General features: G+C 37.2%; 2 protein-coding genes across 8 annotated transcripts in view; both read right to left on the bottom strand.

Moving 5' to 3' along the window:
- LOC128018861 (sulfhydryl oxidase 1) lies at positions 1-23583 on the bottom strand. The gene is made up of 12 exons (XM_052604690.1): positions 23200-23583; positions 21975-22075; positions 20342-20390; positions 19995-20097; positions 19325-19415; positions 19007-19152; positions 16929-17063; positions 16257-16386; positions 11337-11459; positions 10111-10249; positions 8310-8486; positions 1-1622 (listed from the first exon to the last, which is right to left on the bottom strand). The coding sequence occupies exons 1-12, from the start codon at positions 23486-23488 to the stop codon at positions 736-738; spliced, it is 2370 nt and encodes a 789-aa protein (XP_052460650.1). The 5' UTR covers positions 23489-23583; the 3' UTR covers positions 1-735.
- A 1360-nt stretch (positions 23584-24943) lies between these two features.
- The window catches only part of LOC128018860 (centrosome-associated protein 350), a 32718-nt gene continuing 30588 nt past the window's right edge, over positions 24944-27073 (bottom strand). For all 7 annotated transcript variants that reach the window (XM_052604683.1, XM_052604688.1, XM_052604685.1 and 4 more), the window contains one exon: positions 24944-26946. In XM_052604683.1, coding sequence (XP_052460643.1) covers positions 26785-26946 — 162 coding nt within the window. In that variant the 3' untranslated portion in view covers positions 24944-26784. The remainder of the gene's footprint in view (positions 26947-27073) is intronic.

Here is a 27073-nt window from a genome sequence, read left to right as displayed (position 1 = left end):
TTTTAAGAAAAAATAAGTTTAATCATTTTACCAGCAAAGCACTCCACACAGTTTGAATGTTAATTCTTGCTTATCAAATGGGCAAACCATAATGTCTGTAATAGTTTCAGGTACAAATTTACATCTTAAAATATTTTTGTGAAAAACTAATATTTGCTCAGAATGTCACCGTGAGATCACAGTGAAATTTAAGATGGAGTAAATCGACAAAGTTGTAGCTCTATCAATGAAGGGTATGACAACCACAATAAGTGTTAACTGGGGTCCAAATTCCCCCAAAATATATGCATTTCAAGTATTTTTATTATTTTACTTTAAATAAATGGTTGTGTAAAAGATGCTTTGTTTTTGTGTTAAAGTATTTTATATAAATTAAATTATATAAAATGATTGGTGCCTTTAAAAATTATGTGCACTAAAAGTTGAATAATTCTTCGATGAGTGGTCAAATAAACAAATAAAAGACATCAATAACGATTATCATTTTTCCATCGCCAGATGCTTCAAAGAAACTCACAGGAGGAGTATAAAAAAATAATAATAAAAAAAAGAGACCAACGGCAAAGGGTCTTTAAAACAACACTTTGGCATTAATTACCATCAAAAATTTAAAACAGTACTTCATAACCTCTCGATTTCTGTCCATACTTTGGAGCTGAAGCTGACAGTTTCTCTACAGATTGTGAGATTTAGTCATTCCTCTGGAAAAGTATTAGTTTGCACTGGAGCGATGCTCTAGGGCAGAGACAATTTAGCACGTCGCAGCTTTATCCTCAGTTTGAAATACAGGTACATGGCGAGCAGACACATGGTGGAGAGGAGGTACAGCAGGACACAAAGGCTCACATCCAGCCTGGAGAATCCCACGCTGAGCAGGGACATCCAGCGCTTGTTGTGGGGTCTGGGGTACGGCTCTATCCTGACCCCGGCGCCAAGGTTCTCTTCCTGGCTTCCCAGGTCTCGCTTCACCCTCCAGCCTCCCTCAAACTGGAGGTCTTCCACATCCTCCTTCTTCTTCAGACTTCTCTGTCGCACTATGCCGGATATGGCCGCAGCTCGAAGGGCTTTGGCTTTATAGTGTTGGTTCACAAATAAGTCCAGGTCTACTATGTTTTCCTGGGGCTCCCGTAGTTTCATTCCCACAATTTTTGGTTTGTGTTGGGACTGTGGCCGCTGTGGCTTCTCCCAAGGTGCCTGGTTATCAGCCTTGCCTGCTCCAGCCACCTCTAAACCTGCAGGGTATGGCTCACCGGTCTGCTCCTCCATTGCTGGTTCTTCCTCTTCATCCTCCTCCTCCTGCTGCTCTTCTTCTTCTTCTTCTTGAGGTTCTTCGGCAGGGCGGGTGTCTAGAACCTCTCGAGCTTTCCTTTCCATCCCACGTCTGGCTTCTTTCTCCATCTGAGCTGCTGCGAGTCGGTTCCTCTGATGGATGAGAGCTTGGGTTTCGTCCTGCAGGTAGTCCATCAGAATGTGAGCTGAGGAAAAGTAGTTTCGGAGGAAGGTCAGCACCTCCTTTTGGTCCCAGTGGTGCTCACCAGTCTTTTTTAATCCATGACAGCTGGGACACAACTCCGGAGACGGCCACTGAATCTTAGGGAAATGGGGGTCTTCACTAAGTTCTCCTGTGTGGGATAAGAAAAACAGCTTTTAGGAGTTTCATAATTTCATAAACAGTCATCCTCATTACAGTAAAACAAAAAACTACTATATATCAGCAATTATATATTGCTGTATGCATCATGGTACTTTTGTACAACATTTAATTTATTCTGGTTTAAGTAAAATTTAGACATTTTCATTTCTAATACAGGAAAATTAAAGAAATAAGAATCAAATGAGAACAATTATTGAGAATAACAAATAACAAACCTCAAAAGTAAATTGCATACATTAAATCAGCAATTTAAGGGAAACGTGATTGTTATGAAACTGCAAACACGGCAAAAGCCTAAAAGGCTTCGTTTGTACATAATAACATCATATTTCTATTAAAATGTATTATAATGCATTAATTTTGTAATATATATTTATATGTTTTCATGAGATTCACTTGCTAATCCATTGGAAGTCTCAAACATTTCTTAAACTAGGCTTAAAACAGGCTTGAACCCATTTTAAAAAGATTAATTATTAGTGGGAAAAGCCCAAATGACACATTAATCAATTCAGAGTTGACAGGTTAACATTACCTGGAGAAGAACACTTTTCTCAGAATTACCCACAATGTTCTAATTTACCTAATATATTATATGATCATATATTCAAATGTTGACATCAGTATTTAGTTTTATAAAAGTATCTGAAATTTTGTAGATTCAAATCTGTTTTAATTGGTTACAGTAAAATTCATATCAGAAAATAAATGGGAAAAAAAGAAATGAAAAGAAAATTTGCCTAACCTTGAGGTGCTGTGTGAACAGAGTGTGTATGTGTGTGTGGCAGTTCTAAAGACATGATCAATAGACCTGTGGGCGCTCCCAGAGGGAGGATCGTGAAGATAATAGATGAGGTTGGGGTGAACAAGACACCCCTCCCCATCCACACGCACACGCACCGACCCCTTCTCTTCACACCCCCTGTGATCATGCCACCATCTCCAAATTGAATATGAAAGCCAGCACCTCTGGGCTGCAGCTCTCCCTCTAATGAATTACTATTTTTTCCCTTTAGATATTTTCCTTTCCTCCCTCCCCTAAACACCACCCCAGGTGGAGGCATCCGCTAATAAATTGCTTGTGGCGGATGTCACTGGGTGGTCGGGACACTACAAGAGGTGGCAGCAGCGTTTAGTTTACATCCCTCCCCCATCTCTTACGTAGATTAATATGATGTATATATGCATGTGTGGATGTACTCTGCATAACGCACTTTACATAAGAGATACATCAATTTTAATATGCGTCTGGGGGAATCCAGGGGTCTTTATGCATGGCTGTGATGTGATGCAATGCCTAGGAAGATCTTACTTTTAATCATGGAGCCCTTCAGCACAAAGGTGACTTCAGCTGTAGCACTGTTAACATTGATGCACAGCTTGCCAGGGCGGTGCATTAATATTCATGCATGTGAATAGAGAAGGACGCGTCATGCAGGACAGTTCCAGTAAGCGTCAGTGAATCGGAGTGCCGACATGTGGGCAAGGCTCCTGTGTTAAGATAAAAGGGAGTATTGGAGGATTGACTAAACAAATGCAAAACAAAGCATTTTCAAGAGAACCAGAGGATGAGACAGAGGAAAAAAGACGGAGCAATAGTTGTGTTTAGAATGGCATACTACAATACTAATTTTGTAGTATGCAAATAATGCAACCAATGCCCATATAAAAGTAGCCTAAACTGCATGAAAAATGTCTCCCACAATGGAAATGCCTGACTTGACTGCCATTTTCAGCGTGACAAATGCACAAAGTCAATCGTCTTTTTTTTTTTTAAACGCTATTGTGTATTGTGTATACTTATAAGTATTAATATTAACACTTTAGGAAGCACATATTCACTATTAACAAAATCAGAATCAGAATGAGCTTTCTTTGCCAAGTTTTGAGCTCTTGGTACAAGCATACATACAAACATGAACAGAAGAACAGAAAGAACATTTAAATAAGTAAGTAAGACTAAGGAAAATATAATACTGTGGTATACATCTGGGACAGATCATCAATGTATATTTAATGTATACACAGCTGTATAAAAAAAAATATGTATATGTATTTACATAATACTTGAGAGAGAGAGAGGCAATAACTAGTTATTAAGAAATGAATTACAGAAGACAGGTGGTAATTTATGTGTTAGGTGTTTAAGCTGGAGATGGCATGTTTTTATGTCTAGATGTTCAAGTGCACAGAGACCTGCAACGTCTGCTTACAGGTGGAGGCTGGGGTGAGAGGGGACTGTGATGATGTTACCTGCCCGTTTCTTCACTTTGAAGTTGTACAAGTCTTGAAGGTTGGGAATGTGAAAACCAAATATCATTTCAGCTGTCCTAACAGTCTGTTGCAGTCTTCTTATATCGGATATGCAGTTATCAGTAAAACTCAAACCACTGGCTAAAAACTGATTCTCCACAGTGCTGGGGGGATAGGGTCTTAGGGTCTTGTAGCTGGGGACGGCTTTCAGGCCCTTCCACATTAATGTAGGGTTGTTGCTTGATAACTGTTTTTTTTTTTCCTCCAGCTTTTCAGAGAAGCATCTTTCAGCTATGGTTCTCGAGTTTTGCACTGAACCAAGGTTTGTCAATGTTAAATGTTAAATAGGCCCTGGTGGGAACACACGTCCTCACAGAAACTGATGTAGGATGTCATGGTGTCTGTGAGCTCATCCAGATCAATGGCTGCAGCCTCAAAAACACTTTAATAAGTGCAGTCGAAACAGGCTTGTAAATCCTACTCTGTTTCATTAGGCCATCTCTTTACAGTTCTTACTACAGGCTTAGCAGATTTAAGTTTCTGTTTGTAGGCTAGTAGAAAAACCAAACAGTGATCAGAGAGTCTCAGAGCCGCTCGGGGGACAGAGTGGTATGCATCCTTTAAAACTGTGTAGCAATGGTTCAGTATATTGCTGTACCTGGTTGGCATGTGATGTGCTGTCTGTATTTAGGCAGTTCACAGGTGAGATTAACTTTATTAAAATCACCGAGAATGATAATGAAAGTGTACAGGTAACGCTGCTTTGTTTGTGTGATCTGATCAGGCAGATGTTCTAGCACTGCGCACACATACGCATCAGGAGGAATGTAAGCACTCACTAGAATAAACGAGGAAAACTCTCGCAGCTAATAAAAGGCTTACAGTTAATAAAGAAAGCTTCCAAATTTAAATTCGGAGATTTGCCATATTTGACGAATACTTTTCAGCAGAGTCCTAAAATAAACTCCTAGTTATTGCTTATTAATAGTAAGGTAGTTGTTGTAGTAGGTAGCAATAGCATGCAGAATAAGTAATTAATATGTGCCTTATAAATACTAATAAACAGCCAATTTGCTAGTAACATGAATGCTAATAATAAGCGACTAATTAATAGATTATTGTTTTCCCAAATCTAAAGTGTAGGTAGTTTTTTTTTTTTTTAAATGAGCCCAATATACAACCACCTAAGAACAACCTAGCAACCACACAGCAACACATTAAAACCTTTAAGAACACATTAAAAACGTCAGAGAAACATGCTAGCAACCACCTATAACACTTTTGCAATCACCAACCATACACTGTAGCAACTCAATAAAAACCTCTCAAAACACCTGATCAATTACATAGCAACGTCCTAGCACACACCTAGAACAAACTAGAAAATAAAATTACATAGAAACTCACTAGAACCTCCCAGAACACTGTATTAAGCACATAACATACCCTAGCAACCACACAGAACACCTCAGCAAGTAGTAACCACATAGCAATTTGTTAAAAAGACTCTCACAATACCTTATTAACGACATAGCAATGTCCTAGCAATCATCCAAAACACTCTAACAAGTAGTAGCTATACAGCAACACATTAAAAACCTCAGCAAATGTAGCAGTAGTAGTAAAATTTTATTCAATGCCATGTCAGGATCTGAGGCTATTTTCATGGCAAAAACTAAAAAAAAAACTAAAAAACTAAATCATTACTTAAGTCCTTAAGTGAACTAATTTTATAAAAGAGCTTTCTATTGCATTAAAACCAGGACAGTTTAAAAGAATAAATTTCCTTAGCAATTGTATAGCAATGTCCTAGCAAAAACAAAGAAAACCCCAGCACATATCAACCACATCTTACATTGCTTCCTTAATTTTGACAACTACATAGCAACAACCTAGCAACCACAAACTACATGGTACATAATTAAAAACCTATCTGAGCACCTTATCAACAAATAGCAATGCCCCAGCAAGTATCAACCACATCTAGCATTGCTTCCTTAATCTTGGCAACTGCACAGCAATGCCCTAGCAAACCTCTCTGAATACCTTAGCAGAGCATAGCAATGCCCAAGCAACCACACAGTACACAGCAAGTAGCAACCACATAGCAGCATCATTAAAGGGTTAGTTCACCTAAAAATGAAAATGATGTAATTAATGACTCACCCTCATGCCATTCCAAACCTGTAAGACCTCTGTTCATCTTCAGAACACAGTTTAAGATTAAGTTTAATTCTACTTGACCCTCTGATGTCACATGGACTACTGAAGATGTTTTTCTTACCTTTCTGGACATGGACAGTATACCGTACACACAGCTTCAATGGAGGGACTGAGAGCTCTCGGACTAAATCTAAAATATCTTAAACTGTTATCCGAATATGAATGGAGGTCCTACGTATTTGGAACGACATGAAGGTAAGTTATTAATGACATAATTTTAATTTTTGGGTGAACTAACCCTTTAATAATTTCCCTGAACACCTTAGCAACCACACAAAACACCCCTGCATTGTGTTACTTTATAATTTTTCCTTAATTTTGGCAGATGGATCAAATAATGAGTTTAGGTAAAAGAAAAATTTAAAAACAAAAAATATTTGTTGCTGAGAAAACAAACTGACAGCATTTGCTGAATTAAACAAGCAATGTTGCAAGATCACATGCTGCATACTATTTCTCATACTATATATAAAAAAATAAATAAATTGTGGGCAGTATACATCAAAGTATGCAATAAACCAGGATAGAATTAAGAGTGTAAATAAAGAAGCTCCCCAATCGGCTTCACAAAGGTAAACTTATTTGTCTTCCGTAGACATCTCCTCCCTCGACAAGTGGCAGCAGCGCTGGGCTGAAGTTTGTTGCCTGGGCCTTTATGCCAGTTAAATTAATTGTGCAGCAGTGATACTAATAGGCCAATATTTATGCCTGGTTAGCTGTGTGTGTGTGTGTGTGTGTGTGTGTGTGAGGTGGGAGGGAACTACTAAAGATGCTAACGATCAGGAGGAGGAGGGTCCCTCTTGGGAACTGAGAGGAATAAAGGGTGTCGGAGGGTAGAAGGCAAAGGAGGACGAGGGGACAGTGCCACGCACCTCACACACACACTTTGTGTTAGCTACTTGGGCCAGAGATTACAAATCAGAGGAAGGCTTGATGCTGGCGGCTTGGCGTGTGCCACCTGCTGTCCCGGCCGTCTGGGGAATAGAGGGCCGCGTGCCCCAGGCAGGACACACTGTTATAGTATCAATTGTCAAGCGGCTGGAATGACTCTCCTGGGACTTGAGAGACAGTGAGACGTAATTAGCAGAAGTGAGGGGAGACCAGGGAACACAGAAGAGCCATGGGGGGACACACATGGGGGACACTTTTGTCCAATTATTCATGACTTCATGGCTGGTAAAAAGGGACAGACGCTAAAGAGGCAGGCGAAATCAAAGGATGACAAACAAATGAATTAAGCAAGTGTGAAGAGAGGCAACTAACTCCCTTTATAGCCCTTACGGACAACAGCCATGCGAGCTGACAGCCTGTCAGACAGAACTAAGATTTTATTTATGAAATGTCAACTCCGTTCACTTTTACTAGGGAATTCTAACCAAAGATTTTAAGATTATAAAACACAAATGTTCCTACCAGAACAATAAAGGAGTATAACATCAAAATAAAAATAAAATATATTGGAACAGAGGGTGTGAAAAATAGAAAAAGGGATGGATGTCAGTGTAGGGAGAGAGAAATACAGAGATAGACAGATAGAAGGGAACAGGACAGCTGGTGTCTGCTCAGAGGATCGCTGAATTAAAGGGATTTTAGGGAAGAAGCTCCACTGGCTCCTCTGAAGGTGAAAAAAAACTTCTGGTGTTTTCCCCCTTTTTTTCTTCTACTCTATACCATGGACAGCAGTGACAAGACTGAATGATATCCTTGGTTTATTATGGCACCCAAAAAGTATTTGGACACACTTAAAAACCATACCAAGTGGCCTTGTACAGAAATATAGCACAAACAAGCCTGTCAAGAAAAAGGTTTATTAGATTTTTAATTATGAGGTGGTAGATATACTGTTCAAAATGTAGACAAAAAAATAGTATGACACTTTCAAGTCATATGCACATAGTTAACATGATAAATGACACCTATGGTTACTCTGCTAGGATGCCTGTGTGAGACTGAGGGGAACCGACTTCAAATAATCAACTAAAAATCACCCTGACGCCACCAACTGGTTAAAAAGTAATCGCAAAAATTGCTCAGAAAAATGTTTTTAGTGCAGTAAATTGAAGCGTGTACTTTCAACTTTAAGTGAAAAAAAAACAACACTGTCCAAATACTTTGGGGCAACTGTATAACTGTATAATTTGTTTAAAACTTTACATTTGTTTACACTGAAAATACCGACCTGCCAGACGGTTGTTGACCCGGTTGTGGCGAGACCACAGCCAGAGGACAGCGGCAGACAGTGAGGTCACATGATCCATGCTCTCCTGGGCCATTGCCTCAAAGTGAGTTGCACATGGCCTGCACCCGAAAAAACTGCTGACATAACCTCTCATCGCCTGCAACACTTCCTGAGGATCTGAGATCAAGAGACAGAGAGAGAAGAAAGAAAAGAGAAAATGGGCAAAAAACAAAACAAATCATTGCAAGAAAAGTACTGACAGTTTTGGGTGTATGAAGCATATGAAAAATATTTAATCATCAATATATTATAATATCATGCATTAGTATAATTATTTTATTTTATGATATTATATACTTATGATATTACAGTAAATTAATCACTTATTGTAGTATAAATAATGAAAAACCACTAACAAGGCATATTTCCTCAATAGCAGCTTCAACTGTATATCTCCACAAGCAAATCGTAAACTATCCAAAAATGTTGCAACCATTTTCAGACACACAATAGTCCACTAACCCAACCAACCTCTGGACCCCAGATTAGCCTACATTAATTCTTGTGAATCTATTCTCTCAAAAACCCTAAATGCTCTTTTAGAAGTTAGTTTGGTGTTGTAGTTAGTACACTGAATTATGTCCACCAGCTAAACAGAAATAAAGAAGAGCATTGCCAGTAGACAGATGGACCCCCCCGTCCCTGACCTTCCATCTGCAGGTTACATGACCCCCCCACCCCCCTCCCCACCCGCTCACACAAACACAAACATGCATCCACATGCAGACGCCCCCTCCACTTCTCTTCCGCCCACTATAATCTGCTGGATTAAGTGTGAGTGGAGAAGCGGTGTTCACTGGGTTTTATGTTAACCCTTCAGATTCCAATAATCTAAACAAATCCCTCTCTTCTACCTAAACACAATTACTTTTCCAGCAGCAAAACAAGGCCTAACAATAACAGTGACACACTGGTTTCCTGGAACATGACACTCCATGTATATTTGTATGGGGTGAAGATAGATTTTGAAACAAAAAGCACCATAAATATGCATGCACAGACGGCCACACACAGCCCAGTACAAATGCACGTCGGCCTTCTTTACATAATAGACAGGGCTCATCCATCTCAAAAGGGCCTTGAAGGTTAACATAGGGCAGCTGATGGCCGCTCTTGAGGTCAACAAGACCCAAGCTTCATTAGACCACTTACAGCGTTTCATTTACATGAGCCCGGAATATGTAAGGTCTATAGCAAAAACATGCACACATAGTTTCATTGATTAGTTTTTCCCAGCACATTGCATTTCTGAAAGATGATGGTGCTTTTTATTTAAAATCATTAAAACTTCATGAAGTCAATTGATCTTTTTCTCTTTCTTAATACTCAAATTTACATTTATGCATTTGGCAGACGTTTTTATATACAAATCAAATCTACTGTTTGAGCTACAGAAACACAGTTTCTTATCTTATAGTAAACATCAGTGCACAATACTACAAAGAACATTATTTCATAAAAATGTACTGATCAACTTTCTTATTTGGCCATGTTGACTTCACAGTCTTTCACAAATGACTGCAAATTCTGGTATAGAACAGGCACTTTTCACAATAATATTAATTCCCAATAGATAAAATTGTCTCGCCTCTTTTTTTTCTCATTTAATATTCTGTTTCCCTCTGAAATATGTCATTTTACAGAAGTAATAAGGGTGTCGAATGCCATTTAACATAGTCTGGGCTTTCACTAAATAACTAATACTGCGGTTTAGTTGAGGCGTTGTGCATGTTAAAAGTACCTGGGAAGCCCATTTCTTTAGCCTGCACTGTGAGCACATGGAAGAGGGTCCAAAAGGCGCAGGGGTATCCACGGTAATGGGATTGAGATCCTTGGCAGCCCACCCACTGTACACCCTCGGGCAACACTGCATCACTCGTCTAAAAGCACACACACACATACAGACATACGGTCTCAATTGACTTGTGTTTCACTTAAACAACAAGAATCAATTGAAAACAATCAATTTTCCTTTCAGTCACTCTTCAAATGAAGTGAGGTGGATACTGCAGTTAAAGCAGGTATGACTGTTAGAAGCCGTAAAATCTCTTCAGGGATCATTTTCAATCATATTTCACTTCATGCATAATTAAAAGCCCATATCAGACAGCATTAAACCCTTTGGCCTGTTTTGGAATTAATCCAGACCTCCCACTGCTCGGTCTCCTGTGCAGAGTCACTCAGCAGTTGATTGGTGGGTGTGTCTATAAGAGGCGATGATCTTGATGACAGCAGTTTCCTTATAGGATGCCTTCCTACTTCCTCATTGATTCATTGACTGGGGGGCTAAAAGCTAATGATGTCACTAACTGCTTCTGTGTATGTTTGTGTGTGTGGGCATCTAAGCTTCAGCAACTTGACAGCATTGTAAAACCTTGTTCAACAACAACAACAAAAAATTATTCTGTCATTTACTTTCTTTGACTGACTTTACTCACACAAGATGATATTTGTAAGATGTGTTTTTTGTCCATAAAAATGAAAGTCAGTGCAGCTTAATTTATTTTGGACGCCACTGATTTTCCCTGTATGAACAAAAACTGTTTTTAGGGTGAACTATACCATTGAGTGAATCTCTTTTTTGACTACATTTGAACATTTAACCATAGTGCATCATCACGTTTAGCCATATGGTATTTTAATGCAAGCTGCATATGGTGTTGAATGCCATGGCTTAAAATTGTGCTTGTAGTGGCTTGAACAGTTCAAATTGATGTTTTAATAAATTTACATGAGTGACAGCATCCCAATACACTGACCTCATGATGACCCAAGTCTAAGTGGAGAAATGATTATGTCAAGGTATTGACCTTTTTAAATAAATCAAGTAGTTTGCCATATCAAATGTCTGGTTATCGTCAAAATTCTAATTTATCATTACTAATATCATTTATAGCTCTAAAATAAAAAAAATAAATAAAACAAAAGCACTTTCTGGAGATGTACGTTCTGTCAAGCTCGTCTAACCTGCACAGTGTTGTCCAGGACGTCTCTAAAATCACTGTATTTGATCTCTGTCCCCTTCTGTTGTTGTAACCAGCTGTCCACGGTCTTCAGTGCACTCTTTACAGATGGACGACCTGGGAAATACTACACAGACAAAGCACATAATCACATAGACAGTCATACACTTGTGTTTGGGACAAGGCTAGGCTAAAACAGCTCATCATTTACATGAGTCCTTTTAAACCTAATAAACGTGACAGCTATTTCTGCAGCACCAGTAGCTGTTGTCAAATGGTAAGATCACTAGATTTGCTAATGTGCTACTAGAAGACGCTAAGTGGCTGAAAATGCACATTGCAAAGCTCTGAAGATTTACAGTCAGGGAGAGCAATGAGAAAATGCTCCTTTAAAGATAAATATCAGTTTCAAGTTTCAAGGCACATTAACAATTATACAATTATTAACAATAATAATATTAATAATACCAATAATAATTAAGACTTTATTGTGATTACTATTATTCATTCCACATTAAACAGTAAAAATATAATAATAATAATAATAATTATTATTATTATTAATTGATTGGTGTATTTATTATTATTATTATTATTATTATTGTTATTATTATTATTATTATTCTATTAACAAATACATTGTGTTCTTTGTTTCTATGGTTTAAAAACAGCTTTGAATAATGCATTATTTATTCTATAATAATGATAATAATAATAATAAAACAAATAACAATCACACCACCATTATTATTATTTTACACACATTAACCAATAAAACAGAATTATTACTATTATTATTAATGACCAATTTATCAATTATTATTATTATTATCTAAAAAAAATTACTGAAAGATATGAAGAACACAAAGAATTAATGAATGAACGAATGACAAATAATAATATTTAAAGTATATGTTTTCAGTGTTTTGTAGTATTAAAAAGCAACACTGTTGGTAAACGCTTCTTTTCTTACACCAATAAGAAAGAACTCAAATTAATAGAGTTAAAGATTGTGTGTGTATGTCTCTGGAAGCTCAGTGTAGTAATGATCAGCCTGAGCTGTGTGGCACGAGGGAATGGACAGATTCAATGGCCCTGGATGGATGCCAGTGCTGACCTTACAATTCTGTGTTTGAGCTGAGGCCACAAAGCCAACGCTAACACGGCTCCATAAAAACAGCCACATTAGCGCAGGCCAAGGCCTGTGTGTCTGAATGTGTGTTTGTGGGGAGGCCCCACTGGATCCCAGAGGTGCACCTTTCTTTGATTTGTGCTCTTGCGTCTTTTCAATTTTCCTGTGGCCATCTGTTTAGCAAGGCGTTGCCTTCTATTCATCACCCTCTAACAGGATCTCTATTAAAACTCAGCTCACTTAAAAAGGCCTTGAAGAGATTTACTTAACCCCAATGCACCACTCCATTCTGATTTGTTTCCTTAATCTGGGAGATTCAGCCATTGAGGACGCAGCCAAGGCGAAAAGCTAATCAGGGCTGCACAGGTGAGAAAAGGAGAAAGTATCTACTCCTTCTGTGTGTGTGTGTGTCATTGAATAGATCTGGGTTTTGGTCTGGCCACTAACTAGTGTGAAAAGCTCATTAACAGAGCTGGGTGTTGAAGAGGGTAATCTGGGATTGCTCAAACAAAAGGCATTGTTCAAAACTAGGTGAAAACTCGGAATCTCTACAAATCGAAACAACAAGGGTGATGTGAATAACTCTCCGGGGTTCTGGCAGCAGGAATGAAAGGCTGTGGAATCATTCCGTCATACTGCGAGGTCTCTTTAAGAGTTGCAAAGAAAAAGTAAACAGACAAATCATAATAGACTCAATATTTGAGCTAGTTAATATTTTAAAGGAGAACTAAAAGTATAAACTGAAAAAGGAAAACAATGCTGTGGCTCACACACTTTGATATACAGTGCCTTCGAAGTATTTAGACACTTGGGCAACATTTATACTATCGTTTAAGGGTTTGGTGATTAGTAAGATTTTTTTTGTTTTTGAAAGGATGCATTAATTTGATTAACAGATTAAAAGTGATAGCAAATACATTTTGAATGTCAATATTACAATAATATTTTACAATAATACAATTTTTACGGTAAAAAAAAACGTTTTACAGTTTTAGTGAGCATTTAAAAAAAAAAAACTTTCCAACCCCAAACTTTTGAACAGTATGTTGTATGAATGCAATTGCATTATAAATCGAAAGTAGCATTTAATTCAGAGAAATTCAAATCACAAACACAATTTTTACGTTTCAAGCAGTTTGTTTTAAATCAATATTGTCAATACAGAGTTACTTTGTTAATGAAATCTAATGCATTAAATAATGTTAAAGACCTGAGCCTTATTGTACAGTGTTACTGATAACACAGACATACTATTCAGAAATTGTTCTGTTACTGTATTTGGTTGTCAAAAGTTACATGCCTATAATTAAATGTGATGTACTACGTACACCTATGAGAACTTAAGGGGAACTGACTTCACGCATCATTAAAATTAAACCAGTTTGTCAAAGTTAACAGCAAGAATGGCTCAGAAAATCATTAGTTTGCAGATGCCAAGATACTTTGCCATCTAATGCAATGAAATTCAGACATTTTTAAGAGTGGCTTAAGTGTCTAAATACTTTGTGACTGCTGTAGTGTTTATCTTTTCAAGACACTCTGTTATTCAGACAGGTTTTCCCAAAGTATACTGTCAATCATGTTGTATGAGAGTATATACAGTAGCCTCTGCATATTCCATCTACGAAAGCAAGGATATAGATCACTAACCACAAACAGCCCTTTCCAATCACTGTCCTTACTGTTTCAGCCCCCCACCCCCCGCTCTCTCTTCTTCCTCCCATTCGAACCATGACAATCCACTTCACCCTAGCAATATGTCATCTCCAATCCGATTAGTATCAGCATTTGAGAAAACCACAGCCTCTCATTCTCTGCAGAGGTTCAAAAGAGGAGGCATCTGTCAGCCCAGCCCTGAAGACGACTCCGGTTTAATCTCACTCTCTGGGACACATATACAAGTGGGCCATGTAAAAGCCATCTAAACAGTTTCCCTTTTATCACAGCGCAACCCAACAGCAGGTGCTTGTTGTTCAGCAACATCAGGGTCTCTGAAGGTTGTTAGAATGAAAATAGGAAATGCACAGTCAGTCATTGAGGACACCATGGCTTCAGATAAAACATGGAGTCATGGTTGAATCTAGACCTCAAATTTTATTCTCTACCGCTTGCATGGCGGGAAGCCTCTTTTAAGAAAGCAGGATAAAGATGGCTAATCCTAAAACCTCTTTGTAATGCTCTCATGTCTCCAAAATCCACTCTTTTAAACCTAAAATACAAGTTCTGATTCATACAAATCTGGATTGTGCTGCAAACCCAGACATATACATATATATGAATAACAAATTGTATGGATATATTTATATTAGAATAAATTCAATTGTAATATTTCACAATATTGTTTGTATGTTTAATTTTTTTTTTACTGTATTTTCGAACAAAATTAATGCAGCCTTGGTGAGCATAAGAGACTTAAAAAAATAACAAATTGTAGTGTACATACATATATGTCTATTTTTTTGGTCTATGGGCACAGAAAAGTCCTGGGTCACCTGGTGGAGGAGGTTCAGGATGAGGGGGGCAGGTTGTGAGATTCACAGGATTATCCTATTAGATCAGTCTGCCTGCATTCTAAGCATCTTAATCTAAAGCATCAAAACCTATAAGCAAACGAACTGAGTTTAGTATTCAAGCCACTGTATAGATCTTCAACTTTGTGTGTATGTGTGTGTGTGTGTGTGTGTGTGTGTGTGTGCTTGTTCCTCTGTGCCACCATTAATCTCTCCATGCTTTGCTTTAGTGGGGTTAAACACTTCCTCTTCACAGTGTGTCAATTAATGCAGCCTGCGTGTCTGTTTAACAAGGCAGCTCAAAAGAGCAAGCTAAAAACAGCAAGGACACTCTGAAGAGGCCCAGCTAAGGCTGGAATACCAGAGGGAGCTGGGAATACTGACAAAAGTAACCACAGTTAATGTGAGGCCTGCCCAGGGCCCCTGCCACTCCTCCAGGCATCTGCGTAGACCTTCCCCAGAGAGCCCTAAATAATCAGTGAGATTGGCAGTGCTACGCTGGACAGACACAAAGCCAGCGAAAGGTCATCGTCTCAGACCTCATCAAACAGATCTGTGGCACGCGTCTGGTCCAGTAGAGAATGGGTCAGTAGAGAGCATACAAAGAAATGAATGCATCTCAAAATATTGTCAAAAATATTGAAGTCAAATTTCACCCACATAAAAAAAACATTATAAACAAGGAAATATTATTAAGTTAAATCATTTAATTAATTCAGCGTTTCATATGCATTGCATGTTTTAAAGAAAAGAAATCCCAGCCTTAATCATTTTCATTTGATAAAAAAAAGAATGTTGTAAAAACATTAGTTAAACAAGTCCTTTGAAATTCTTCTTCAGCCCTTAGATCAGTGGTTTGAAAAGAATATGAAAAAGAATGTGATGGAGCAGAACATCACAGCAGTCAACAGGAATGTCTGGGATGTATCCTTAAATGTCAGAAATAAGCAGTTTTATAAAATCCTGATGTGTAACTATTTCAGCAACTGCTGTAGCATGTTTGTCATAAGTCCTGATATAATTTCATCCGGATATATTTTCACCATGACCATATTTTATACTTTCTAAAACTTGACTGATCTCTAATATCTTTCAACAAACACTGAACATCTCTAAGTTCATGCTTGAAACACATCTTGGATTGAAATGTTCAATGTATCTCCCTCTAGTGGTTTGTTCTGTGAACTGACTAGGCTGATATATATGATATAATGCCATGATATAAAATAATTCAAGTAAATGTTTTGAGTGTGTGTGTGTGTGTGTGTATTGACGTGATCACCTTTGCCAGTACATGTATGTACTTTTTGAGTGCAGTCAGATCATTTCCACTGATGCTGGTGTGTCCAGACAGCTCTACACGCAGAGAGTAATGCAGCGCCGATTCCAAATCAGACATATACACACGCGTCCTATAGGAACAAACACACAAAAATATATGTAGGAATATAAGTGTGCACCATTTAATCATGAAAGATAACCTTGAATGAGTCCACATGATTCAGTCAACAATTTTGGTAAGACTTCAACTAAAATAGATTATTATTGTACAAACCTTTTTTTTACATTCTATGACACTTAACAAATAAAACATAATAAATGTTTAAGTATGCCTTTATTTAAATATTCATAAGCTACTGATTTTTTTTATTGTAATAAGACTTAATTAAAATATCAGCAAAATTGGAATACTCTAACATTTCAGTGCATTTATCTTAAGTAAATAATTGTTATATTAATTGCATTTACATATGCATTTGGCAGACACTTATATCTAAATCGACTTACATTACGTTCAATATATCTGTTTTATCATTCATGCTTTTCCGGGTAATAACACCCATCATGTGGGAGGTTGCTAACGCCACGCTTTACTGTTTGAGCTACAGGAATGCACTGAATTGAAATGAGGCATTAATATTTCAAATAACTCTGTCAGTTTGTGTGCACTAACTTGTTAAACCTCCTCCATTCCTGTAGAGTTGAGTTCTTGAGAAGATCAGTGATGGGAATCTGGGGTTTGCCAGTCCGCACTACCCCAGGCAAACTCTGCAGGGCGTAAGAGTAAAAGGTACGAGCTTCATTGAGTCTGATGGAGGAGGAGAAAGAGGAGTGAGGGCCCGCACAACTACTAAATATAAATCTCAAGTATGTGACATGTGACAAATATAATGTGGAGTGGAGTAAAGTGTCATGTCTGCCAGACTCCAGGAGAGCTCAGAGTCCTTGTTTTACAGAGCTACTGTTTATTAAATCAGTTCAGTTTGAGACAGGAATTAAAAGAAGAATTAGGGTTAAGGTTCGGGTCTGGATTAGAGTCAGAATTAGGGTTGAGACAGTTACTCTGCATCCAAATATACCTACCAAATACACAGAATACACAGAACTGATAAAACAGCAGATGAAATATGAACTAGTGCATCCGTCATGGCAAAAGCATGCAGTGAAACTACATACATACAGAACATATTGGTTCATGAAATACATTCTTTTTCAAATGCATTATATTGACAATATTTACATTTGGACAGCTTTTGAGTTAGGGCTGGAAGTAGAGTTATAGACAGAAAGTGATAGAAATCATTTAATTTGTGACCAAAGAGATTAATATATAGTCCAGGCAGATACATCAGGTGACGTTTGAACATTTTGAGATTTGTTGTTTAGTTCATATTTTGAATTTGACAGAAATACTCATAACAAGGAGGGCTGAAAAGGGTGCCCTTGTTTGACTGATTAACAGAAGTGTTACTTTGCCTCATTGTCAATTCAAAAATATGCTGACACCATACTTCAAACCTTTTTTTAACAAATCTAGAAGTTAATAGTATTAAAACATTACATTATTGCAAAAATATTAAATGCATGTCTGGGAAGGCATTGCACTTATGGCTGCTTAAAACAAGTGAGGTGACTCAAACGTCTCTCTTCTCTAGTTTTCCACTATCATCCATTTATCTTTCTTCCTCAGATGAACAGATGGTGGGCGTGGTGTGCTGATGAGATGTCATCACCGACCATTACTCTCTTCACTAACCCTGGCAAATCAAACAATAAACAGCACTGTGCATTCCTGTGTCTCCAGCACAGGAGGACACACACTCCCTCATCTACCCAAGCTTCAATCAACCCTCACCGGAGAGATGGGGTGAAGCTTGAGGTCCCCAGGGTCTGACGGCACGCTTCTGAGACCACAAGGACCTGAGATGGTGCAGATAGTGTGCGTGTTTATGATTTTGTGCATGCTACACAGGATCAATCACGCATTCAGACCTGACGGGACGCCATCTGTTGCTCTGCAGAGCAGGGACTGCTTGGCAGGTGAAACCCAGGAAAGGAGCACCATTGTTTCGGCATCGAAAATTAAAACCCCCCTCAACACACACATGCACACCATCAAGGAGGACGGAAACTACATAAACCAACCATAAATCATCTCTCTTTTGCATTTGTCATCTAAAGGGCCCCACACCCGTGCCAACTTATTTTTCTCAAATAAGCATAACAAAGCAAGCAGACCTCTGGTTTATGCTCCCGGTTAGAAATGATTATGAAAGCTCTGTGATCTTGAATAACTGCATGTATTAAAATTCTGTTGTCTCATTAACGTGGCCAGATGTTGCATTATTCTTCCTGCAGTGGCTAATGGTCATAAAACTGAGAAGACGAGATCAGGCAAATGCTAAATGCTTAATTATAAGACTCTAAGAGTAAAATACCTCAGGGTTTAGCTCATGCCAATAAATTGTGAAAGAGGGATTGAAGGTGACCCGTGTAATTTTGGTCCCTCCAATACAACTCTATGGAATTTTTTTCAGATGCTTCAAAATCTAAGTCTCATCAAAAAGTAAAAGCAACCTTAAGTTTAATTCTTTAATATGATCTTTTTAAGTATGGGCTTTATTAAAAGTGATAGGGATTAGCTTAAGTTTAGTATTAGTTTTCAAACATCCCAAATACTTCTCTTGTTTGTCTTATGAAAACATTCTCTATAGCTGCTGTAGGGCTGTATGAAGGCAATGTTGCACTTACACTTTGAGTCTAGAGATATGTCTGGATGAGTTGTACAGGTAACATGAAGGAAAATCGGTCACACCAAACCTGGACACCAAACTCGTCTCTGTGTCCAAAACCCTGCGCACAGCTATGTTTTCATACTGCAATAAATCCAATGTCACCTAAAAAAAAATAAAAAAAAGTGACAGTGTATATCTAAAATGTAAATAAATGTAAATGTTTTGTGTTCCATGAAAGGAATTCAGGCTTGGAAAAAAATGGTGAATAAATTGCAACATTTTCATTTTTGTGCGAATTATTACTTTAAATTAACCTTGTGTAAACTGATCTCACCTCTCTCCCAACGTAGGAGTCTTTACTCTCAAACACAAGAGCGAGGAGCTTCACATTGTTGATCTGAAAGAAGTTTTCTATCTCTGCCTCACTTTGGAGAGAAAAAAAGATTTGATTAAAATAAAGTTAAAATAATGTAATGCAAACAATGAAAATAAATGTACATAGTACATAATCTTTCTGTATAGTTTTCTCATTTCCTAGGGAGTTTACTAAAAGAATCTTGAGCCTTGAACTAAAACCTACTTTAACTATGATGGAATTTCTTTCTGAAATTGATAAAAACACTCCTGCCTAAACTATTTCTGACATTTCTTTGCTCTCTTTATTTTTGGGCTCTCAAGGGACAAAAAGCTTTTCTTGGCATTTCCTGCAATGATTTGACAGATGACACCAAAACAGAAAAACAAGATACAAATCAAGTTTATATCTTGTCATTTTCCTTTCCTATCCGAGCAAACTTTTGCACTGCAGCATCGACTAAAAGCAAACAAAACCTAGATGCTCGCTGACCATTACACGCAAGCATTATTTACTTTACAGGACCATTAAATCAGCAAACAGATGCTAAAAGGTTGACATCCAAACCTTTAAGATTTAAAGTGCAGATTAAAATGAAGATATGCTTTTAAATAGAAGTTGAAAAGTGACTAGGTCATTGTGTTCTGACCTAGCAGTTTCTAAAGGTGGACAAGCAGGCGGCCAAGCCTCATTGTGCATCTCCAACTTATCGATAATGTAGTGCCGAAGACCTCTCACATCCCTCGGAAATCCTATATGAACATTAAAAAACATGCTCTTATATAGACAAAGGTAAAGTAAATCACAAGTTATATACGTTTTTAAATTACAGAAAATTTTAACAGCATCATCAACAATCCTTACAAATTTCTCCTTGCATGTTCCACAGAAGGAAGAAAGTCAAATGGGTTTGAAACAACATGAGTAGTAGAATAGTAACATTTTGGGTGAACTATTCCTTTAAGGACACTGGAAATAAAAAAAGAAAATGTTTACCTCTGAGCTCCAGGCCCCTGGACTCACTGCTTGAATAAGCAGGGAAGAACTGAGAAAGACAGAGGGAGATCAGTAACAGTGCTACTTGAGCCCTTCAGACCAGCTTCATGCCCGCAAAGCCTCACTGACAGCTTTAGTCAACAGCTCTTCCTTTTAACCCCTTAAAAATATATCAAAGCTGTGGAAGAATTTAACTCTGTCCCTTTATAAGAATGTCCACTTGATTTTACAAGACAAGAACACAAAACTAGCCTAACAAAATCCAGATACAAAAACACCCAAATGGTAAAGGAACATCTGGTGATGAGTTTCCCTGAAGGAAAATTAGAACATACAATAATTCAAGGATTGGCAACAGTGAGTTAAATGCTTATGAGGAAAATGGACAAAGAACTGACAGATTCAGTTCCATCAGTTCTTCCCTCTGGCTTCAGCATAGCCTGTACCCATAGTGCATGACTGAACAAAGAACAGTTATTCAGAAATAAAATGGATTCATCTGTGTGGAAAAACCTCACAGGTCAAGCTATTGGGCTCTGCAGAGGGCCTCAGTCATGAAACACAAGCAGAATGAATTTCCATGTAAATCAACTGTCACTGCAGCAACAATTTACAGAAGAATGGTTTTATGAACAGTGTACACAATTTAATAAATGCAGTCTTCCATTTTTAAGGTGTGCTATTCTCTTTCTTTCCATTTTTTTAACATTTACAAAGTTAACAGTGATTATATTAAATGTTTATACTGCTTATCCCACACATAAAGTTATCCAGAAGAGAAAATTTTATTGCTCAGATGTTACTAGCATTTTTAAGAGCTCAGAATATATTTAATCTGTATTAACTTTGTCTTGAATGTTTGATCTCGGTAAGATTTGTTCATGTTTTTGAAAGAAGATTCTCGTGTTCACCAAGGCTGCATTTATTTGATTAAAAATATAGTAAAAAATGTATATTGTGAAATATTTTTACAATTTAAAATAACGGTTTTCTATTTTAATGCATTTTAAAATGTATAGTATTCCAGTGATGGCAAAGTTGAATTTTCAACAGCTATTACCCCAGTCTTCAGAGTCACATGATCCTTTAGAAATCATTCTAATATGCTGATTTGCTGCTCAAGAAACATTTCTTATCATTATCATCAACGTAAAAAACAACCACAACAAAAAACAGTTGTGCCGCTTAGTATTTTTGTGGAAAACACAACTATTTTAGAGGACTCTTTAAGTAAGAGAATTAACTTATTTTGAATACAAATCTTTTGAATAAATAAATGTATTTACAGTCACTGATCAATTTAATGCATCCTTGGTGAACAAAAACAAACATTAAGAACCCAAACTTTTGAACAATAGATTACAATGTTTCCATTCATATTAAAATCTCAGACATGTAATTGTAGAATCTCATCACAAATTATTGAGATCTCTTCTGAAAATCTAGAGGTGAAATTACTAGGGTTTGATTCTTAGGAGGAAAAGTTTCCATTAAATTCACATTGCTTGCTATATGAGTGAGAAATTAAAAACATTTGTGGGTTTTCTTCCCTACTGGAAAACCAACACTGAACTATAACGATAAACAACCACAAAAGCAACAATAACTGCATGGTCTCTAAATTGCACACTACCTTCAGAGAGGGAAATCCTGTGATGCCGAAATTGGTGCACACTTTTCTGTTGCTTTCATCAGCACAATCAATAGCAGCCAGATCAACAGCAGGTTTCCATTCTACAACAGCAACAAAATACACAATGCAGAGTTTATGATACAGAATCAATGGGATCTGTAGTGTTTTTGCAAACGGATTTCAGTTGCATGTTGCTAAGTTTAAAAAAAGTCTGTGTTATGACAGTAAGGAGTCTGTGGTTAAAAACATCAAACATATTTCTGTGCAAATACAACGTCAACACCATGTCAAATAGCATCTGGAACAATAAGACCAAAGCAGATTTTCGGATCACCACTGAAGATACTGTGTTCACATTCTCAGCATATGCTCCATTAACCTTTCACAAAGGGGACTTCCAGGTGTCAAAAGAGTGTTTTTTTGATGAACAATGATAATGTCAACCTAGATTAGGCAACTCAAAAACCTCAAGCTTAGAGCAATAGAAGAGGAAAAGATACAGGCTCTTTAAACTAGTCGTATCTCAAAACCTAAATGAACTGCCTACACAGATGATGCCCATATGTTGCCCAAGTAGACAGCTCAATATTTCATTGACAGAATAAGCTGACATGGTAGGTAACTCACTATTTAGACTTAATAGTTTGGAAGCTCACTTGACAGGCCGTTCACTAGTTTTTTTTTTTTTTTTGGTGAGCAGCTCAGGTAAACTTTGTTTGTTTATGTGTATATTTCAATACAAAGAAGACAGCTCACTATTATTTAACCTTGTTAGCCGTCTAACAGCTTTTCTCAGTTGGCTCTTAGTTTCTAACTATTAACTGTCCACAAATAAAACTCATCTGTAGGTAAAATAGTCACTTTAAGTTTGCTGCAAACAGTTTGCACAGAATTCAATATGTTTAATTGCGTCCGAGTTAGAATAAAACCCCTTACAAAAATCACTAAGGTACCAAAATCACTTACAACTCATGTAAATCCGCAATAAATATACGTTAAGTAGCCTATCCTTCATGACAAAAGTGGAAATAAATACCAATTACAATACCACAGTGCTAGTGTAGTGACGTTAGCCATATGTTAATTCCTATTAAACCGGTTACCTATGGTAAATTATACTGTAACGGAAGTCCAATTGTTTTGCATTGACGCTGCAGGACACAAACAGTTAATACTGTGCGGCAGTAGCGCATCTTCATGATGTGTAAATATGAGAAATACTTACCTTTAATATCTCTGGCGAGGTTTTTCCAGGTGGGTGAGAACGCGACGCAGTGTCCGCACCAGGTCGCGTAAAACTCCACTAGAACAGCCGCAGTGGAGTTAAGAAGCACGGAGTCCACATTCTTCGGTGATAAAATAATAATCTGATCCGATGCGGTGTACAGACCGGCTTCGGCGATTAAAGGATTAAGACTTATAAAAGAAATAAAAACAAATAGGAAAGAGTTTAATGGACTTGATTTGGTTTTTGTCGTGTAACAAGACGTGGCACAGCAGCCCCGCCGCGCCATTTCCCCTGATTTCAGCTCAAACTAAACTAACTCTATTAGAAAGTGATAGAAAGTTTACAGCGACTGGTCGTACGCTCAACTCCCTCCCATTTAACTCTACTCAACTCCCTCTCTCTTTGAACTCTATATAGCGTGCTGTAGCTCACAGCAGTGTTTGTTTTAGGCCTACATATTTTATTTTATTATACGGAGATTACATTAAAACTGTATTGGAAACTTGATGTTCAACTGGTTTTTACGTTTAATTTGAATTATTATTTTTTTTGTCCCAGGTGCAATTTTTCAGTCTTAAATCCATTATAAATATATGAATTATGTGTATAAAAATTATAATAGTCCAAAAAAAAAAGAGTGCACAAAAAATGTACACAAATAAATCGTAGACTACCTCAAATAGTTTTCTAAAATTTTCAAACGTTAAGAAAAAAAAAGTTCTCAATTATAAAACGTGGAGAAAGAAAATAAACAGAAAATCAAATGTTGGTTTTATGATTTACAGACTGAACAGAGAGAGAGACATAAAGTCCCAGATGGATCCTCTTTTTTTTATTTTATTCCATCCATCAATATATTTTTGTTGCCACAAATAATAATAAATAAATAACACAACAAACAATTAGTATATAATTGTTCTGAACTATGATAAATCTCTGGTTTTCTTATTAGACTTAAGCCAGAGCAGGTTTGGCCATATCGACACCATGATTCATTCTTTCAGAATCACCTTTGCTCAGATATTGACATGATGCGTCCAAAGTTTCTGACTGAGCACATTCCACCCAGGCAAACTTTAATTTAATTTTGATACTGAGAGGGACGCTGGTTTATTTTACACAAGACACACGTCACAAATACAGTACACTTTGCTGTGCCATTAACATTAGAGGCACAGATATTTATTTATTGTGTTAATATATTATTTAAAATTTTAACATTATTTAATGTTGAATTTATTGTCGGTTTACCCCCTCTCCTGGGTCAGAGGTCCTGACTTTATGATTGTATCCAACAAATAAAATAATTCAATGTCTTCATTTGGAGAGATTGAAAAATTTCAATTCTCTTGCTTCATAATCTTGTCAAATAAACCTAGATTTGTACATTACGAATATTGCTGGCTCTCTGATGAATTGCTTTTGTTCCTTTTTGGATTAAAGGATCTGCTAAATGCATAAATGTAAATGCTATTTGACAAGCAATTCACTATTATTAACAAAGTTTAAAGATCGAAAACTTAATATTTAATGTCATTCTGTTTCAGTTTTGTTAATAATAATAATAAAAAAAAGTGTATTTTGGTGTTTAATTTAATGTTTAATGAAAATGACAATAAACGTTGGATTTAAACAATATTTAGACACGCACATCTTTAACCTTTTGTTGAAAAAAGGCCCGATTTCACACATTCCGTTCATGAAAAGTTATGACAAAATGTAAAAGATTTCACAGAAAATGTTATGACCGAGAAATGACAAGATCTTTATTTACAATTTCCAAAGGATCAGTTCAGTTAACAAATAGATCTATAATATATACATGGAAGCAAAAGGAACCATGTCCCTTTTCACAGCAATCTCACTCACAGGAGATAGGCATCGCCTCTATTTACATGGGTACAACCATTTACAAGTCTTCAAGTGCACCTCTGTCACTCACAGTATATCATTATAAATACACATACACTTAAGGGACGCGAAACATTTCTACGACCTACCAATTTAAAAGTAGAAACTGATTATCAAACAACTTGTGCCACACAAATCCTAATTTCCCGCCCAGTTAAAAGTTTAAACACATTAGCCAAAAAGACTATTAGTAGTAGCCTATTGTCAGAACGAGGTAGAGATCTCTGTTACCTATATAATTAGACATGCTATTGGATGAGCAACTGATGCTGGGTATCAGAGACTCTCTTGCTGCATAGATGAAGTTTAACCCACTTACACGGCACAATACTCTAGATCTAACCTCACAATGATGCTGCAAGTCACTATTGGACAGTCTGGCTCAGGAAGTACAGCTTTAAGAGAGGTGAGGAAGGGCTGGTTCCAGCTAATTATAAACATAAGACACCATGATGATAATATGTTTCTTATGAGACTAGGATTGTAATGGTGACTGATTTACAAATATGTACATCACAGCATTCGAGGATAATGGACGTGCTGAGCCCTTGAGCAGTTCCTCTGAAAGGTACACAATGGGTAAAACGCCTCCTTAAAAGTAAACAAATGTGTACTTGTGCCATTGACAGCATAACATTACCACTTCTCTTTTCTTAAAACGCAAAATTGTCCTTTAAAAAGGTTCTGATGATGGGTACACGCACAAATTAAGGCAGAAATGTACATCTTACAGTATTAGAGGTTTGTTCAGCTATTAAGAAATAAGTTAAGAGTTAAGATTACAGTCAAAAGGGACCGTTCAACACTGGTCAAAGGAAGGCCGAGAAAAGTTGCTTGTGCGTGAATAAACGTAACAATGGAGGCACTTAAAATGAATAGGATAAAAGGCAAATGTTAAGGCTAGAACCCAGCATGTCCGTGTTTAGCACAATTCATATATTTCAATTCAGTCTTTCGGCATCCAATAACTGCAGCAGGTGTTACCAATACAACATTGTTTTGTATGGAGCAGGTCTTCCTGTTGCTTTCAAAAAGCTGTTAAATATAATTTACATATTTTTGCATTTAACATTATCTTGCATCAAATCCCTTTACACTATATCGCCATTTCTACATTCAAATTGTACTTATTGTGCTTAGTTCTGCAGTTAATCATGACAATTGTAAAAATCTCTTTTCTCGAAACACTTTCCAATGTTACTTTAAAAAAAAAAAGTTATAATAAATTAATAGAATTAAAGGGGGAAAGGTACAAGTATTTCTTATGATACAACCTAGTTGGAGATAAAAACAAGTCTTTGAGTCTTTAGGTCTGTCCTGATTTGATCTGACCGTTGAGTTTTAATCACAAGACTTGAGAATGGGAGAGCCAGTTTTAGCAGCAGCGATGAACAGACACAGTATGGGGAATCTGGACCCAAACAGCTGCTACAATTAACACCGGACCATCAAGAGCTGAGTTCACCACACTTCCCGGATGAGAATGTGAACATCTCCATGACAAGTCAGACCTCTGACAAGGTGTTGTAGCCTTGAATCCTGAATCCACAACTTTCCGTGGACTGCACAAGCAGACTGAAAGACAATTCCTCACTGAGGGTCTTTTTATGCCACATCCTCTATTTTGTGATTAACGCTAGGTACCGAAAACAGATCTCTGTACAGGTATCATCAAAGAGTTCTTTTAGACTTCTTCTCTTGGATTTGGGTCAGAACGTCAGCTGTGTCTTTTAGCAAGGCATCAAAAATCCCATCAGCAAGCTGCATCTTTACAAAAAGTTCATCCTCATCATAGTTCACCCACTGGGATTCCTCTTCATGCAACTCCTGGACCTAGAAGTGGAAGTGTGATTATAGACTTTTGCATTTAAATGCCTAAGCAAGTCTAGAAATCAAATTAAATCAATGTTTTCCATGGTCAGCAATCTATCAGTTATCAAGGACAGTTTTGCAATTTCAG

Source organism: Carassius gibelio, chromosome A8, assembly GCF_023724105.1.
Source record: "Carassius gibelio isolate Cgi1373 ecotype wild population from Czech Republic chromosome A8, carGib1.2-hapl.c, whole genome shotgun sequence".
NCBI classification, from domain to species: domain Eukaryota; kingdom Metazoa; phylum Chordata; class Actinopteri; order Cypriniformes; family Cyprinidae; genus Carassius; species Carassius gibelio.
The sequence above is the reverse complement of the archived record's forward strand: the minus strand, read 5'-3'. Positions and strand labels throughout refer to the sequence as shown.